This window comes from Mercenaria mercenaria, chromosome 7, assembly GCF_021730395.1.
Source record: "Mercenaria mercenaria strain notata chromosome 7, MADL_Memer_1, whole genome shotgun sequence".
Taxonomy (NCBI): Eukaryota; Metazoa; Mollusca; class Bivalvia; order Venerida; family Veneridae; genus Mercenaria; species Mercenaria mercenaria.
In genome coordinates this window covers 48705823-48720524 of record NC_069367.1, presented here as the reverse complement: position 1 = coordinate 48720524, position 14702 = coordinate 48705823, and the positions used below count along the sequence as shown (strand labels likewise).

Below are 14702 nucleotides of genomic sequence, written 5' to 3'. Positions count from 1 at the left end.
GTTTTCATTGTTATTCAATAAAACATGTACAACACATGCATCATTTGGCCAAGGCATAGAAATACGTTTAATTGCAAAGAAAAGTGACCTTTTTAAGCTCACCCGAGTTAAAAGGTTAGCTTCACGAGTTAAAAGGTTAGCTTCCTCGATCACCCAATGCCTGTCAGTTTAAAGCAATTGCTGTTAACAGCATCTCTTAGCTGCTTTGCTTGTTTTAACTAAATTCCAGGGGGAATGCCTCTTAGGTTGTCCCCTTTAATAAAATTATTCCTTGCAAACTCTGGTTGTCATGTGAACAGAAAAAATAAATATTGGAAACAGTTGTTGGTTTTCAAAATAATTTGACAGAAATCTTCATTTGGTAACCCTTTATCAAGTGTTCAAATTATTTCTGTTCATTAGAATCACAACTCGCTTTTCCCCGTTAATGTTTTTAGTGGAAACCTAAAAAAATCTTGTCAAACTGCAGGCCAGATTTTGAAATAAATTTTCAGGTTGCTTTGGGTGACCCTCTTGCCAATTTTCTGCCAGATTTTGACTTGGAGGGGGGAGGGTGGGGGTGGAATTTTGGATATTTTATAGGTTCGCTTATTAGATTGGGGACTTGGACTTGAACTAGCTGTTTAATTTCCCCATCTCGTAGGCGAGTAAATATGGTAATTTTGGATATTTCGTTACCTGCCTATAGGACGGGGAGGTGACTTTGGACATTAAATAGCTGTTTAATTTTCCAGTCTTACAGGCGAGTAAATATGTTACTAAGATTGTTTCAAATTGCCAAACATGGTCTCTATTCAACCTTTGAAAATGTTTTTTTACTTGACCTCCAAAAATGTAAGTCATATCGACGTTTCAAAATCAGGCCAGGCTGCTAGAGGACGGGGCCAGTTTTCAAAGTAACTTACATTTGAGCTGTGAAACTTTGCACAGTAGTAAAAGGTCATCATGACCTTGCTTGGTTTAATGAAAGACTATGCAGACACGTACCTATGCACGCACGTAGGAGCAAAATAATTAAACTACCCCCGCCAGAGGCAGAGGGATATTGTTTTTACATTGTGTTGCCTCCCTCTGAATATGAAAATGCAAAATCTCATATAATTATTGATTAGCGCATGACTGCCTATATATATATAATATTATCCCCCTTGACCCAGGAAAAAGTTTAACCCCTTGTTAATGCTTATAACTCAGTATTTCAGCTAGAATCACCAAACCTCACATTATTAATTTGCACATTGATGGATCTTCATGAAACTTCAAATAAATGTAGATCACAATAGGGTGGTGATGCATGTGCAATTTCATCAAGATCACTTCATTAACCAGAGGTTTTGCCTCTTAATTATCTTACAATGCATAAATTTCCACATAACAAAGTAATCCGTTCGTGGATCTTCAGGGCATTTTCACTAAAGGGTGATGGTGCATGCATATCTTTTATCAGGACCTATTCAGCAACTGCAGTTGTTGCCCGTCCCTTTGTTTAACAAGAGCACCGCCTTGCGGGTGCTGACGCTCGTCTGATTTTTCTGTAAAATAGAAATATTGTCCTACCCATGATTTTCTAAGTCTAAAAATGGCCATCATTCTTACAAAAAGCAGGAGATAGGTATGTTTCTTAAAGTACAGCATCCGCTTATGATGGTGAAAAATTGTTGCAAGTTTTAAAGCAATAGCTTTGATGAGAAAAGCCGACTTAAACATAATACTCAATCAAGAAAACTGATTTTCTAAGTCCAAAAGGGGCAATAATTATTGCAAAAAGCAGGATGGAGTTATGTTTCTTGATGTACAGGGTCAGCTTATGATGGTGAACAAGTGTTGCAAGTTTCAAAGCAATAGCTTTGATAGTTTAAAAGAAAAAGTTGACCTAAACATAAAACTTAACCAAGAAATCTGATATTTTCTAAGTACAAAAGGGGCCATAAATCTTGCAAAAAGCAGAATGGAGTTATGTTTCTTGCTGTACAGGGTCAGCTTATGATGGTGAACAAGTGTTGCAAGTTTCAAAGCAATAGCTTTGATAGTTTAGGAGAAAAGCTGACCTAAACATAAAACTTAAACAAGAAATCTGATTTTCTAAGTCCAAAAGGGGCAATAATTCATGAAAAAAGCAGGATAGAGTTACAATTCTTGATGAACAGGGTCAGCTTATGATGGTGAACAAGTGTTGCAAGTTTCAAAGCAATAGCTTTGATAGTTTAAAAGAAAAAGTTGACCTAAACATAAAACTTAACCAAGAAATCTGATATTTTCTAAGTCCAAAAGGGGCCATAATTCTTGCAAAAAGCAGGATGGAGTTATGTACAGGGTCAGCTATTGATGATGAACAAGTGTTGCAAGTTTCAAAGCAATACCTTTGATAGTTTAGGAGAAAAGCTGACCTAAACATAAAACTTAACCAGGCAACTACGACGCCGATCAAGTGATGACAATAACTCATCTTTTTTTTTCAAAAAATCAGATGAGCTTAAAATTCATAAATTCCCACACAACAAAGTAACCCATTGATGGAACCTTCATGAAACTTAATACAAATATATCGCTATTAGGCAGAGCTTTTCCCCTTGATTTTGTAAAAAATAGGAACCATTAGAGCTGTGTATGTCTAGAATGAAATATCTTTCAAAATATAGTCCCTCATTCACAGAACAACTTATTTGTTAGGGGATATAAATTCACTAAAATTTGCTTATTTTAGATGTCACCTTGTCCAGCCATCACACTTTCATCCACAACCTCTTAAAAAGGCTGAAGAGATTTCAGTTGAACTTGGAATACAGAAATGAAAAGTGTAAGAATCAGAACTTTTTTCCTTCACTTTTTGTATTAAGCATTTTTTTTTGTCTTGAGCAAATCCCCAGTTTCACCTAAGGTACCTAATACTCTATCATTTATACCTTTTCACACTCCTTTTGTCAATTTGGGTACAGCCCAACTGTGCCGAGTACAAAATTTAATGTCTATTTACAAAGAAAGGACAAATGTTCAATCTTGAGCATGTCGATGCTCAGCATAAGTTATTAGTACTGAAGATGGGCTATTCCCTGACATAATTTAATAGTTTAATTCATACTGTAAACATTAACTTTGCCAAGTCTGCCTCCTACCCACAACAAACCATTTTTAAATGCTACGCTTTGTGGACCTTCTATGTCAGTGATGAGTGTTTTAATGTATTCCCCCTCCTGCGATACCAGGATAACCTGGTTTCCACTCCATTCTGCAATGATCACATTTCCCACAGAATCAAAGCATACACCAAGAGGTTTAAACATTTCCTCATCATTTTCTCCAGTATATATTGCTTTTACAAATTGTCCAGACAAGTCACTTATCATTACACATCCATTACTGTGATCAGAGACACAAAGAGTATTACTATCGTGATGAACATCGACACGCACAGGGGCCTGTAGATGGAAGCTTCTCCCTACATCGTCGCCATTTTCTGAAAATACTCGCAAACAACCCTTTTGATTATCATACAGGGACACTGTAGATCCACGTGTTTCAGTGAAACAAACATAAAGCTCCGTCATTGGGTCTCTGTCTTGTGTGTTTCCAAACTGAGATAAGCAAATGCCGTGCGGATCTTGACGAAACCGGGACACAACTTCTTCAACCTGACCATTCTGACCGACTCGCTTAATACATTTTGTTCTTGGACAGGTGATATAGCATTCTCCATCCAAGTTGGCAGTAACATCCTCACACACATCCCCGACATCTGCTGATGATAAAATATTCCCTTTTATATCAATCAGAACAACAGTTTCATGGTCAAGTAATGTAATCCAAGCTCTGCTTTGGCTTACAGGTGCAATTCCATATACATAACCCATTCCGTCAGTAAAAGGAATTACAAATTTTGAGTAAAGTTTAAAATTTCTAATAGATGATGCAGCCATGCTAGACTCCCTAAGAAACATCCCATCAGCTGACATTTGCCTATGCTCAAACCTTTGTGGAGACAGGGATGACCTGCTGTCATTTTCGCTTACATATCCCATCATACTTTGTATTTGCTGAGTATCAATAGAGCCATACTGGAAGCGCTTTGCAGGTTTAATCGAACTTGTCTCAGAAGTATCTCTGATGTCACATTCCATTTCGTTCAACCTATCGTATAAAAACATCCCTTTTCCAACAACATAAACATCATTGTTACTATTTAACAACTGTAAAGCCTCTGTGTTTGCTGCTCTGTATTTTTCATAATCTTGTGTCAGGTGTCCTCTATCTGTTTCGTATTTACTCAAATGATCCCCATAATGATGTTTTAATTCCTTCTCTGATTTCTGTTTCTCATTTTCTATTTCTGCATGCATTTGTGATGCTTGGTAATTCAATTTTGTCAGTTCTTGCTCCAATTCATGTGGATACTGTGTTTTCCTCGTTTCTGTTTCCCGAATTTTCATCTGCAGCTTTTCTCCAAGGCCAATCTGTTTCTGAAGGAGTGACGCAAGTCTTCGACGTACTTCATTCGCTTCTTCAGAGATTGGTTTTGTCACATGATGTTCGTGCTCCAGCAGTTTACATATCAAACACAGAACAACATCACATTCCTTGCAAACAAACTTAATTTCCTCATTTCTATGTCTCCAACAGTTTTTCTGTGACCTTGACCTGTCGGGATAATTTGTGATTGACTGATCTGCCAATGGTACAACATGTTGTCGATGGTAACGAGACGCCTTCATTTTCAGATGAGCATTCGTGCAGGCGTGACACAGACTTTCTTCACACTGCATGCATCTGTTAATAGCCATCCTATCATCAGAGCAAATGTCACATGTCTGACTCGAAAGAGGTTAAATAATAATTGTCTTCATCATAGTTCTCACTTTTAAAGTGGCGGATTACCTCCCCTGGTAAATTCACTGATGCCTTACAGATTGGGCAACGATAAATTGTTCCACCAAAACTTGACACTTGTCCTCGCAAACAATCTAAACAAAACGTATGGAAGCACGAAGATACAGTCATCTCCTCAAATGTTTTTTGACAAATACTACATACAAGTTGTCTCCCTTTGTTTGAAACAGACACTGCCTCTGCCATTTTTAAAAACTCTAGTCTGCACGATCAAATTATTCCCATGAAAACAATTGCTTCATTTAAACTGAAATAGATAGATTTAGATGTAGCATCATTCCAAAATTTTAAAAAGTTTAATGTGAAGGTATTTAACATGATCTAACCACTTACAGCCTAAACACCAACATTCAAATGAATATTTTAATCATTTTTGTGAATTTGATGTCTGTATTTAAATATTTATGAATGTCATTATATATCCATACATTAATGATAAATGGATTGAATATAGGTATTGATGAAGTCTTTTTCCTATTCAGATTCTATAGAGAGAGATGTAAATAAAACCCAACTGCCAGAGCAAACATTTCTATTACTAGCATTTTTCTGATCTTTTCATCCACTAAAAGGTTTGTGCTCTATGAAATGAGAATGGAATAAACTAAATGATGCATGGACTTTAACCATTTACTGACTCCTCCATTATACTTCAGCAAGACTGTGAAATTGATTTTGGCTGTAAATCAATAAAGCATATCATTAAACACAAAAACAAACATAAATACTGTTAAAATGGCTGTATCATGGAGACATGGATGAAGTTAAATCAACTGTTTTGTTGAGACGCACTCTGGTCCTGTTAAAAATGTTTCATGGAGACAGGGGTTTGTTTAAAAAGAATTGTTTCATGGAGATGTTGTTTTCAAATTCTAAAGACAATGGGATTTTTTTTACAATATTCTTTACTTAGGATATCATTGCCACGCCAGTCTTCCACTGTTCAAATAAAACTCCAATTCATTTGACCTACCTATTTCTTGTCCCCACTTTATTAAAACAGAGTTACTGGTTGAAAGACAAAAATCAAGGATTTAGGAAATCAATTTGGTATCGTCATTTCAGTGCAGTATTTTGGGCGAGGTTATCATTTTTCAAATAGTATCCATTTTCTGTAATCACAAACATTTCCATGTCACACAAGCTATTCTCATTCCAACAGCAAATGTTAACACTTGACATTTTCACATCTAGCCGACTTGTGACAATTAATACTATATAGTTTTACTTTCTGCCCATCAGGTGTGCTCTCTGTTGTGAAACTGGCAAGTAGAGTAACCAAATATGTTTTGTCAGACAGTATCAATATACCTTATTGTGAGAATTCTCATATCATCAAGATAACTGTATTTTCATTTCTCTTAGTTACCAGTATAAGTTATATTCCTTACATTATCAGATGGAAGTATAATGAATGAACTACACTTGCAATATTATCATTTTATTACATCTGAACACAGGAACCAAGTTCACAAAATTCTAAATATTAAATAAAAACACACACCTACAAATGTTTGAAAATAACACCAGAAACCCCTGAAAAACTTTTCCGTCAACAAAATTATGTATTATTTTCAAAATTTACTTCTGCCATTATAACTTAACTGCTAAATCATCATCCAGTTTTTGCTTAGAATGGGGGCAATGAGGTTGGGTGGGGGTTGGTGGCAGTGAATTTGATTGTATCCTTTATGGAAACACAAAAAAATGATGAGATGTAGATATAATATACAGTAAAGTTTATGTCAATTAAATAAACAGATGAAAAAACAACACAGATACTTATTGAAATAAAAATGGTTAGGAGCAGAATGTAAAAATTAGAGGCGTGTAGGAATGATTATAAGTCAAGGAATTAATTTATCATGGCATACTGGCAATAATTCTTTCTTTATAGAAATTTTACTGTTGCTGTTTCCAGCAGTTGCTGAATGACTGTACCCTCTTGATGGCATTTTTGGCCTGCTAAATTACAGAAAATTTCATTATCATACCAAAGCAAAAATAGGTGTCAAACTTTCATATTTACCCCTAGAATAATCAACATAGTGACTATATTTATGCTGCATTGTAGATGTTTTTTTCACCATTTCTTGCCAAAGTTTGAATTGAATTTTAATTTTCAAAGGTGGATGAAAAAGAAGAATCCGTTGTAAGATATATAACAATTACATTTAAAAATCCATTTTAGAAAAGAAATCAAAATTGCCCAAATCTAAGGTATGTTTAATGTCCCCAAAAATGAGAGAAAATAAACCAACTTAAAGGCAATCTATCTACATTTATTACTATTGAACAGAACAGGTAATTTTAAAACAACTTTTTACATTACATGTACATTTAAAATTCATGGATAAAAGAAACAAATAATCCTTAACCATCATGTGTTTTGTAGAGAGATACCGGTAGGGAGATTGTGTACACATGTGTAGGTCGAAAAAAAATTTTTTATTAAGAGAGACTTAATCGGAAATTATTTTTATGTCAAAAAATGAATACAAATAAGAGGGTTATGCCTTTAGATAATCAATAAATTGATTTCTAATGTTGAAAGCATAAAAAATGCAGTTTTGCAACTTTTTGTTAAAAAGTTGAAAAAAATATTCTCCAAGGTCATTTATAGTCAAAAATAGCAGGTATTTGATTAAAACTTTAATACCAGGTCCTGCTGAAATCAAGAGAAATCAGGTGTTAAGACCCTTTTTATATATAGTTGCCTCTTACAACCGCGCAAGGAAAAGACTACAGTTCCAATTCTTTTCATTCACAAGTTGTCCTAGAACCTCACTGTAGGTAAAACTACACACTTAAAATGTAAGTTGGATTTTACAGGTACAAATGAATGTGTATGGCTATATTTTGTGAACAACTTCAATGTTTTGAATTTTGACATCAGAATAAACAACAGCTGTCAGTTGACAGAGCGCTCGACTATTCTCAGTTCTTGATGGTATAATATAAGCTACGAGTAAAACTTTAACATTACAATAAGCATATTCGAAAAGGGGCCATAATTCAGTCAAAATGCTTGATAGAGTTGCCTCCTCCTTTTTACAGACTGGGGTCATGATGGTAAACAAGCATGCAAAATATGAAAGCAATATCTCAATGGACTTTGAAAATATTTGGGGTGGTATGCAAACTTTAACATTTGTGCGACGCTCACGCCGACGCCAGGGCGAGTAGGATAGCTCCCCTATTCTTCGATAAGTCGAGCTAAAAATAAAACCTTAGACAAGTTCCCATACAATTCTGAAAGCACAACCTGTGCAGGCTGATCATGGTCCACACTGTTTGCTATTCAGTCAGTAAGCTTTCAGTGAATACCTTTTAAAAGGGTCATTGACCCTAAAGCGCTCACCTGTGTACAAGGCTTCAAGTGTGTTTATGTAAGTACAAAGTTAGATTTCTTCCATGTTAGCCTAATAAAAGTATATCATATACATGCCACACACATTTTTGAACTTTGGGCAATACTTCGAACAATTATGGTAGACAGTACAACCCAGATATCACATGCCAAGTATCAAGACTCTCCTGTTATTGATTCAGAGAAGATTTTCAAAGTTTCTTATAAATAACCCGACAGCAAGTACATGTCATGCACAAGGGCATGGACATTTTTTACCTTAGGGCAATAATTTGGACAATTATGGTAGAGAGTCACACCCTTATATCACATGACCAAATATCAAAGCTCTAGAGAAAGATTTTTATTAAAGTCTGATAGCAGCTGAAAACCTATTTCTAACCAAAAAGACCCATACGTTCAATGAACCGGAACCATTTGAACAACTTTAAAAGAGGGCTACCCAGAGATCATTTGTGTAAAGTTTCATCGAAATCCATTCAGTGGTTTTGGAAAAGATGTGTTTATGAAAAGTGACCATGCCCTCTGGCAGCCATGTTTTTTAACATATCAAAAAATTTTGAACACTATTTGTAGAAGGTCACACACGGACCATTTGTATAGAATTATTTTAAAATTGGGCTAACAGTTTTATACAAGAAGTTTCTGCTATATACATATAGGAAATAGTGACCACGTCCCCTGGCAGCCATGGTTTTTGACGAATCAGATAATTTGAACAATCTTGGGAAAGAGTCACACAAGGAACATTTGTGTAAAATTATTTTAAAATTGGGCCAGCAGTTTCACACAAGAAGATTTTTAATGTTTCCACTAGAATTATACATGTACAATGTAGAGGGAAAAGTAACAATGCCCTCTAACACCTATGTTATTTGACAAATCAAAATAATTTGAATAATCTTGGAAAAGGGTGACATAAGGACCATTTGTGTAAAATTATTTTAAAATCAAGCCAGCAGTTTCACAAAAGATTTTAAAAATTTCCACAATATACATATAGGGAAAAGTGACCATGCCCCCTGGCAACCATGTTTTGAAAAAATCAGTGTAATATCAAAAATCTTGGTAAAAGGTCACACATAGAACATTTGTGCAAAATTATTTTAAAATCAGGCTAGCAGTTTCACACAAGAAGATTTTTAAACTTTTCATTATGTACATATTGGGAAAAGTGACCATGCCTCCTGGTGGCCATGTATTTGACAAATAGGAACTAGAGATGCTTTTCGTTTTGTCAAAAGCGCATGTCTCCTACAACTGCCTAATCATCTAAATAGTAAGTCAGTCTGCGCTTTCTTGGACCCAAAATGTACCCTGTACTACTTGTGCATGCGCTTTCTTGCACCCAAAACGTACCCTATACTATTAATAAAAGTAGTATAGGGTACGATTTGGGTGCACGAAAGCGCATGCGCTCCGAGGATTTTTCGGTAATTCAAGGGCCATAATTCCGAAGTGCCTGGGCTGATTTGGCTAGTTATCGAACTTGGCCAAGGCCTTATGGTCAGACACATTTTGTTCAAGTTTGGTGAAGATCGGATGAGAAATGTTTGACTTTGAGTGCGGACAAGCTTTGTGACAGACAGACAGACAGACAGACAGACACACACAGACTGGAGTAAATCAATATGTCTCCCGCACCACTGTGTGGTGGGAGACATAATAAGAATAATCTTGGTGAGGGTGACATAAGGACCATTTTAGTGAAATTTTTCAAAAGTCGGACCATCGGTTTAGGAGATGTCGTTTGAAGTTTTTTTCTTTTTTAAGCTCTGGCAGCCCCTGTGTGCAACCAACTGGAACCGTTTGAACAACTTTGGTAGCGGACCACACAAGGAACATTGTGGCCAAGTTTCTTCAAAATCCATTCAGTGGTTTTGGGGATGTCGTTTAAACACAATTGTTGACGCCGGACGGACAACTTTGACAGATGCACGCCAGACACAGCGTGATCACAATACCTCACCATGAGCATTTTGTGCTCAGGTGAGCTAATAAAAAATGGCACTTCCAAAATTTAATGATGGACCAGTCCATTTTAGAAATATAGCAGGGTAAAGTCAGGGTTAATTCATGGCCACAATCTGCATAGTCTTAGACAACAGTTATTAAGTGAAACAGAATTTAGTGAATTTCAAACAAAAAGATAATATATTTGCTCCCTTAGTTTAACTTTCAATCCTTTACCCAACCACTAAATCCACGATGGCTATTCACCCATGATTAATAATGAATTGATAGTTCATGATTACAAACTGAGGAGTTAACCATCTTTATCCTGATGAGTCAAAGGTACTGTGAAATCATTTAAATTCGCTGGCATGAATTTTCGCGCAAACGTGAAAAAGGACTGTTTCGCGCGGACTTTAATTCGCGCATTTTCAATTTTAGAAATTAAGTTAAAAAACAATAATAGCGCGGTCTTTAATTCGCGCATCGGTCCTAGCGCGAAATATGCAAAAATTCATCCTATGCGAATAAAAATGATTTCACAGTATCTGTAATTACCTGTAACAAGTAGTCTTGTGGTTGATAAATGAGGTGATCAGCAGTACACTAAAACCCTCTATATAAACACCAAACATGGGGACAGCTATAAATTGGACTTAAGTTGCAGATGGTCTTTTCTCACATTATTAAACTGTACTCTGAATGTTTAAATCAGAAATCAAACTTATTAACTTTTAGTGGTTTCTGTTCACGAAAGTTGTTATACCAGCTAGTGGTACATATAATGGCAGTCACTTCAACTTATATTCACGGGAAAGGACGGATGGGATATTAGTTTTTGACCAGTTGGTGAAATGAAATCCCAGTGAACAAAATGAAATTGCCAGGAACGAGGTCCTTTATTACCTTTACCCTGCTATATTTCTAGAATGAACTGGTCTATTATTTAATTTAGGCAGTACCATTTATTATTTGAAGGGGTATTCATTAAAATTTACTAAATGAATAGCGTAAAGTGCAGACTATGATCAGTCTGCACAGATGTGCAGGCTTATCTTGGTCTGCACTGGTTGTAAAGGCAAAATCACTTGCCACCAGTAGGCTAAAGGTTAAATTTGAATTCCCACAAATTCATGTCACTACAAAACAGCCATCTGGGCCAAAACAAAAACATTCTATGCTCACAAAATTTAAATAATGTCACAGTAATCAGTGTATCCTGAATTCAGTACTAGTACTTTCTTATTCCCCATTTATAACTGACAACTTTTCCACATAAATCAGAGGTGGACGACAAATCACAATTTAGAAGTTGTCAGACTCTTTTTAAAATACAGTTAAATCTATGTAGACAACATACAAAATGTACATGAACTATCAACCTGTACTTCATATCATTAAGTTTGATTGGGAGCTAACATTAACTTAATAAATAAATAAATGACAATAAAATATAAATACAACTTTCTATCATTCATTTTGCAACAAAATATCCACACTTATCAATGTTCTGTAAAGTGACTCATTCATATTTTTAGGGGAAAATTTTAAAATGTGGGTGCTGTGAAAAATGAACTTATTGACACAAGACTATTGTAAGATATCCTAAATAATTTGCTAAAATACTGTGCAGATCCATGGGTGTAACCCACTACAACACTTCTGAAATAACAGAGAAAAACAAGATTCATCTTTCTATTTTTACCAATATCGGACACTCATTTTCACTAACTATCATTTTTCAGTGTCATACATACATTATGATGCGAGCAAGTTTTCTCTGTGTCGTATTTTCAATTTAATATCCAAAGGTTTGAATTATGTGGCATCAACTTTTCCGGAGTGTGTTATCATTTGGTGTGACATCTTGCCAAGGTTAAATTGGGGTACTGGTCAAATTTATAAAAAAGCAGATGGCAAAAGACGGCGTATTAACAGGTTTGGTCGCCAAAAAGTTCTTGCTTTGCCCAAGGGCGACGTGTTGTCCATAGACATTGACACTGATACCCCCGGATTTTATCGTTTAGATGGGGTGCATTTATCACTGGTGGGGCTTGAATATTTTTTAGACGCATTAAAAGACAAACTAGTTTCGTGGCTTTGAATTTTGGGGGATAAATTTATTTTGTGAATGTGAAGTTGTAATAAATTTATTGTGGCGGAAAATTCTGGCAGCCGGGGATCATTTTTTGTAAGGTATAAGGAAAAACAGTATTGAATGCATTATTTTTGGTTTGATGTATAATTGAGCAATTATTTTACTGGGTTGTTGGTCCGCTTCGGCGGAATGTTCAATGATCTGGTGAACTTGCTCGATTACATTTCAAAATTTAGTTTTTTCTGTGAGCACTGGGTTTTGCCCACAAGTTGTTGCTATACTTGGTATCTCCTAGGTGTCTCTTTGGCATTATAATTTTTACATGGATAGGACATTACAGTGCTAAATATAGCTATTGCCATTAAAATTTTTGCTATTGTGCACCGGCTAATTGCTATTGCCTGATTAATTGCTGGGTGCTTGTCACTGCCGAATAATTCTATAGTGTTAGCACGAAATTGGTTTTTGTCGACCGAAATGTTGCTAAATTATTGTCCAAGTATTATGCAAGACAGATACATTGTGTTTTGCTATTGTCTGTGCCATATTGTATGGCCGAAATATTGCTAAATTATTTTCCGGATATTATGCGCGACACATACATTGTGTTTTGCTATTGTATGTGCCATATTGTATGGCCGAAATATTGATAAATTATTGTCCGGATATTATGCATGACAGATACATTGTGTTTTGCTATTGTCTGTGCCATATTGTATGGCAAAAATATTGCTAAATTGTTACGAGTACTTTACGCGTATTGTGCGCGGAAGAATGATTAAGTAACAGTTATTAAACGGTGGCATGTGTATTGTACACACCTGGATTTTTGCTATTATTAAAGTATTATCCTTCATTGTGAAAATTTTTAATTTTGCACGGCAGAAATATTATTTAGTCTTGCTAATTTATTGTACTGATTTAGTGCATGGCAAAAACATAGCTAATTTCAAGTTTACTTGAGGGTGTCGGCAATTTTTGGTCCTCGGTTGTTAGAATTTTCATTACATTTTCTTGGCCTGGGTCACAGCGTGTGACAAAAATTCAGGCTAAAACAATTATTGTCATAAAGATGCGGCCATAAACTATCCAAACTTGTGTTAGGGATTTTATTAATGTCTTGTTATTGATAACAAAGTATTATGCAATATGTTTTTGTGAATCAGTTTCAAATAATTAAAACAGGTTTTTCAAAGAATTCTGGTTTATTGTGTATAATTCAAGTCCTTAAATAACAGAGAAAAACAAGATTCATCTTTCTATTTTTACCAATATCGGACACTCATTTTCACTAACTATCATTTTTCAGTGTCATACATACATTATTTGCCAGACTTGGTTTAACTGAAAATGTTGAAAATTTTACCGATACCCTTTCTGTAAATTAACAAGCTCCATGATTGCTCATAGTATCTACTTTCCAACAAAAGAAATACCCAGGTTACTGTCAAATCATAATATTTTTCAGTATACAATTTCATAAAATATTTAAATAAATTAATATCATCAGGAAAAAATGTTAAAAATATTAAACACTTATGCTACAGAACAACACTTCCACAAACTACAGATAACTGCTATTAACATTACAAACTAAGTACAGCTTAATAAATAATAGAAATAAATTGTATATCCCTTGTACATTCTCTGTTAAAAGTTCCATGCTACCAGATTTACATCAAAGTCACCAAAATTTTGAAAAAAGACAACACCCAAACAGGAGGGTCATTGACCCTTAAGTGCTCACCAGTCCTGTGTATAAGGCTTTTAGTGTGTTTGTATAACGTAATGGTACAAGTATTGATGGTTTCTTCTATGTTAGCCGTCACACACATTCTTTAACCTAGGGCAGTAGTTAGAAAGTACAACTCAGATATCATACGCCAAAAATCAAGGCTCTAGCTATAATTGATTCAGAGAAGAAGATTTTCAAAGTTTCTTATATATAAGCCTATAGTAAGTACATGTCACATACAGGGGCACCCGTGCGAAAACAGGCCAGAAAATCCTGGGATTATCCTGGGATATCTCAGGTTATCTCAGGAGAAATTCCTGCCATTTTCCTGGGATATCCTGGGATATCTCAAGATTTTTCACGCCGGTAATTGGAACAGGATTTATTCCTGCACATTCCTGAACAATCCTGTATAAGCAGGAAATGCCAGGATGTAAAAAATAACATTTTGAGGGCCAGGAAATCCCAGGATATCCTGGGAAGCCAAGATTGAAAAAGTGTCCTGGGGCCAGGATATCCTGGAATTTCCTGGAATGTAGATGGAGTACCAGGACCAGGAAATCCCAGGAAGCCAGGATGGTAGAGTGTCCTGGGGCCAGGATATCCTGGGATTTCTTGGCAAGTAGAAGGAATCCTGGGGCCAGGACATCCAAGGTTATCCTGGG

General features: G+C 35.6%; 1 protein-coding gene across 1 annotated transcript; it reads right to left on the bottom strand.

Annotated features, from left to right (window-relative positions):
- Nucleotides 1–85: 85 nt before the first annotated feature.
- Nucleotides 86–12802, bottom strand: LOC123554177 (uncharacterized). The gene has a single exon (XM_053548347.1). It carries the CDS (start codon nt 4773–4775, stop codon nt 3069–3071), a length of 1707 nt encoding a protein of 568 aa, XP_053404322.1. The 5' UTR covers nt 4776–12802; the 3' UTR covers nt 86–3068.
- Between the last annotated feature and the right edge of the window lie 1900 nt (nt 12803–14702).

What these genes read in the sequence shown, in the direction of transcription:
- LOC123554177 (XM_053548347.1), bottom strand. Translation starts at nt 4,775, where the DNA reads ATGGCTATTAACAGATGCATGCAGTGTGAAGAAAGTCTGTGTCACGCC.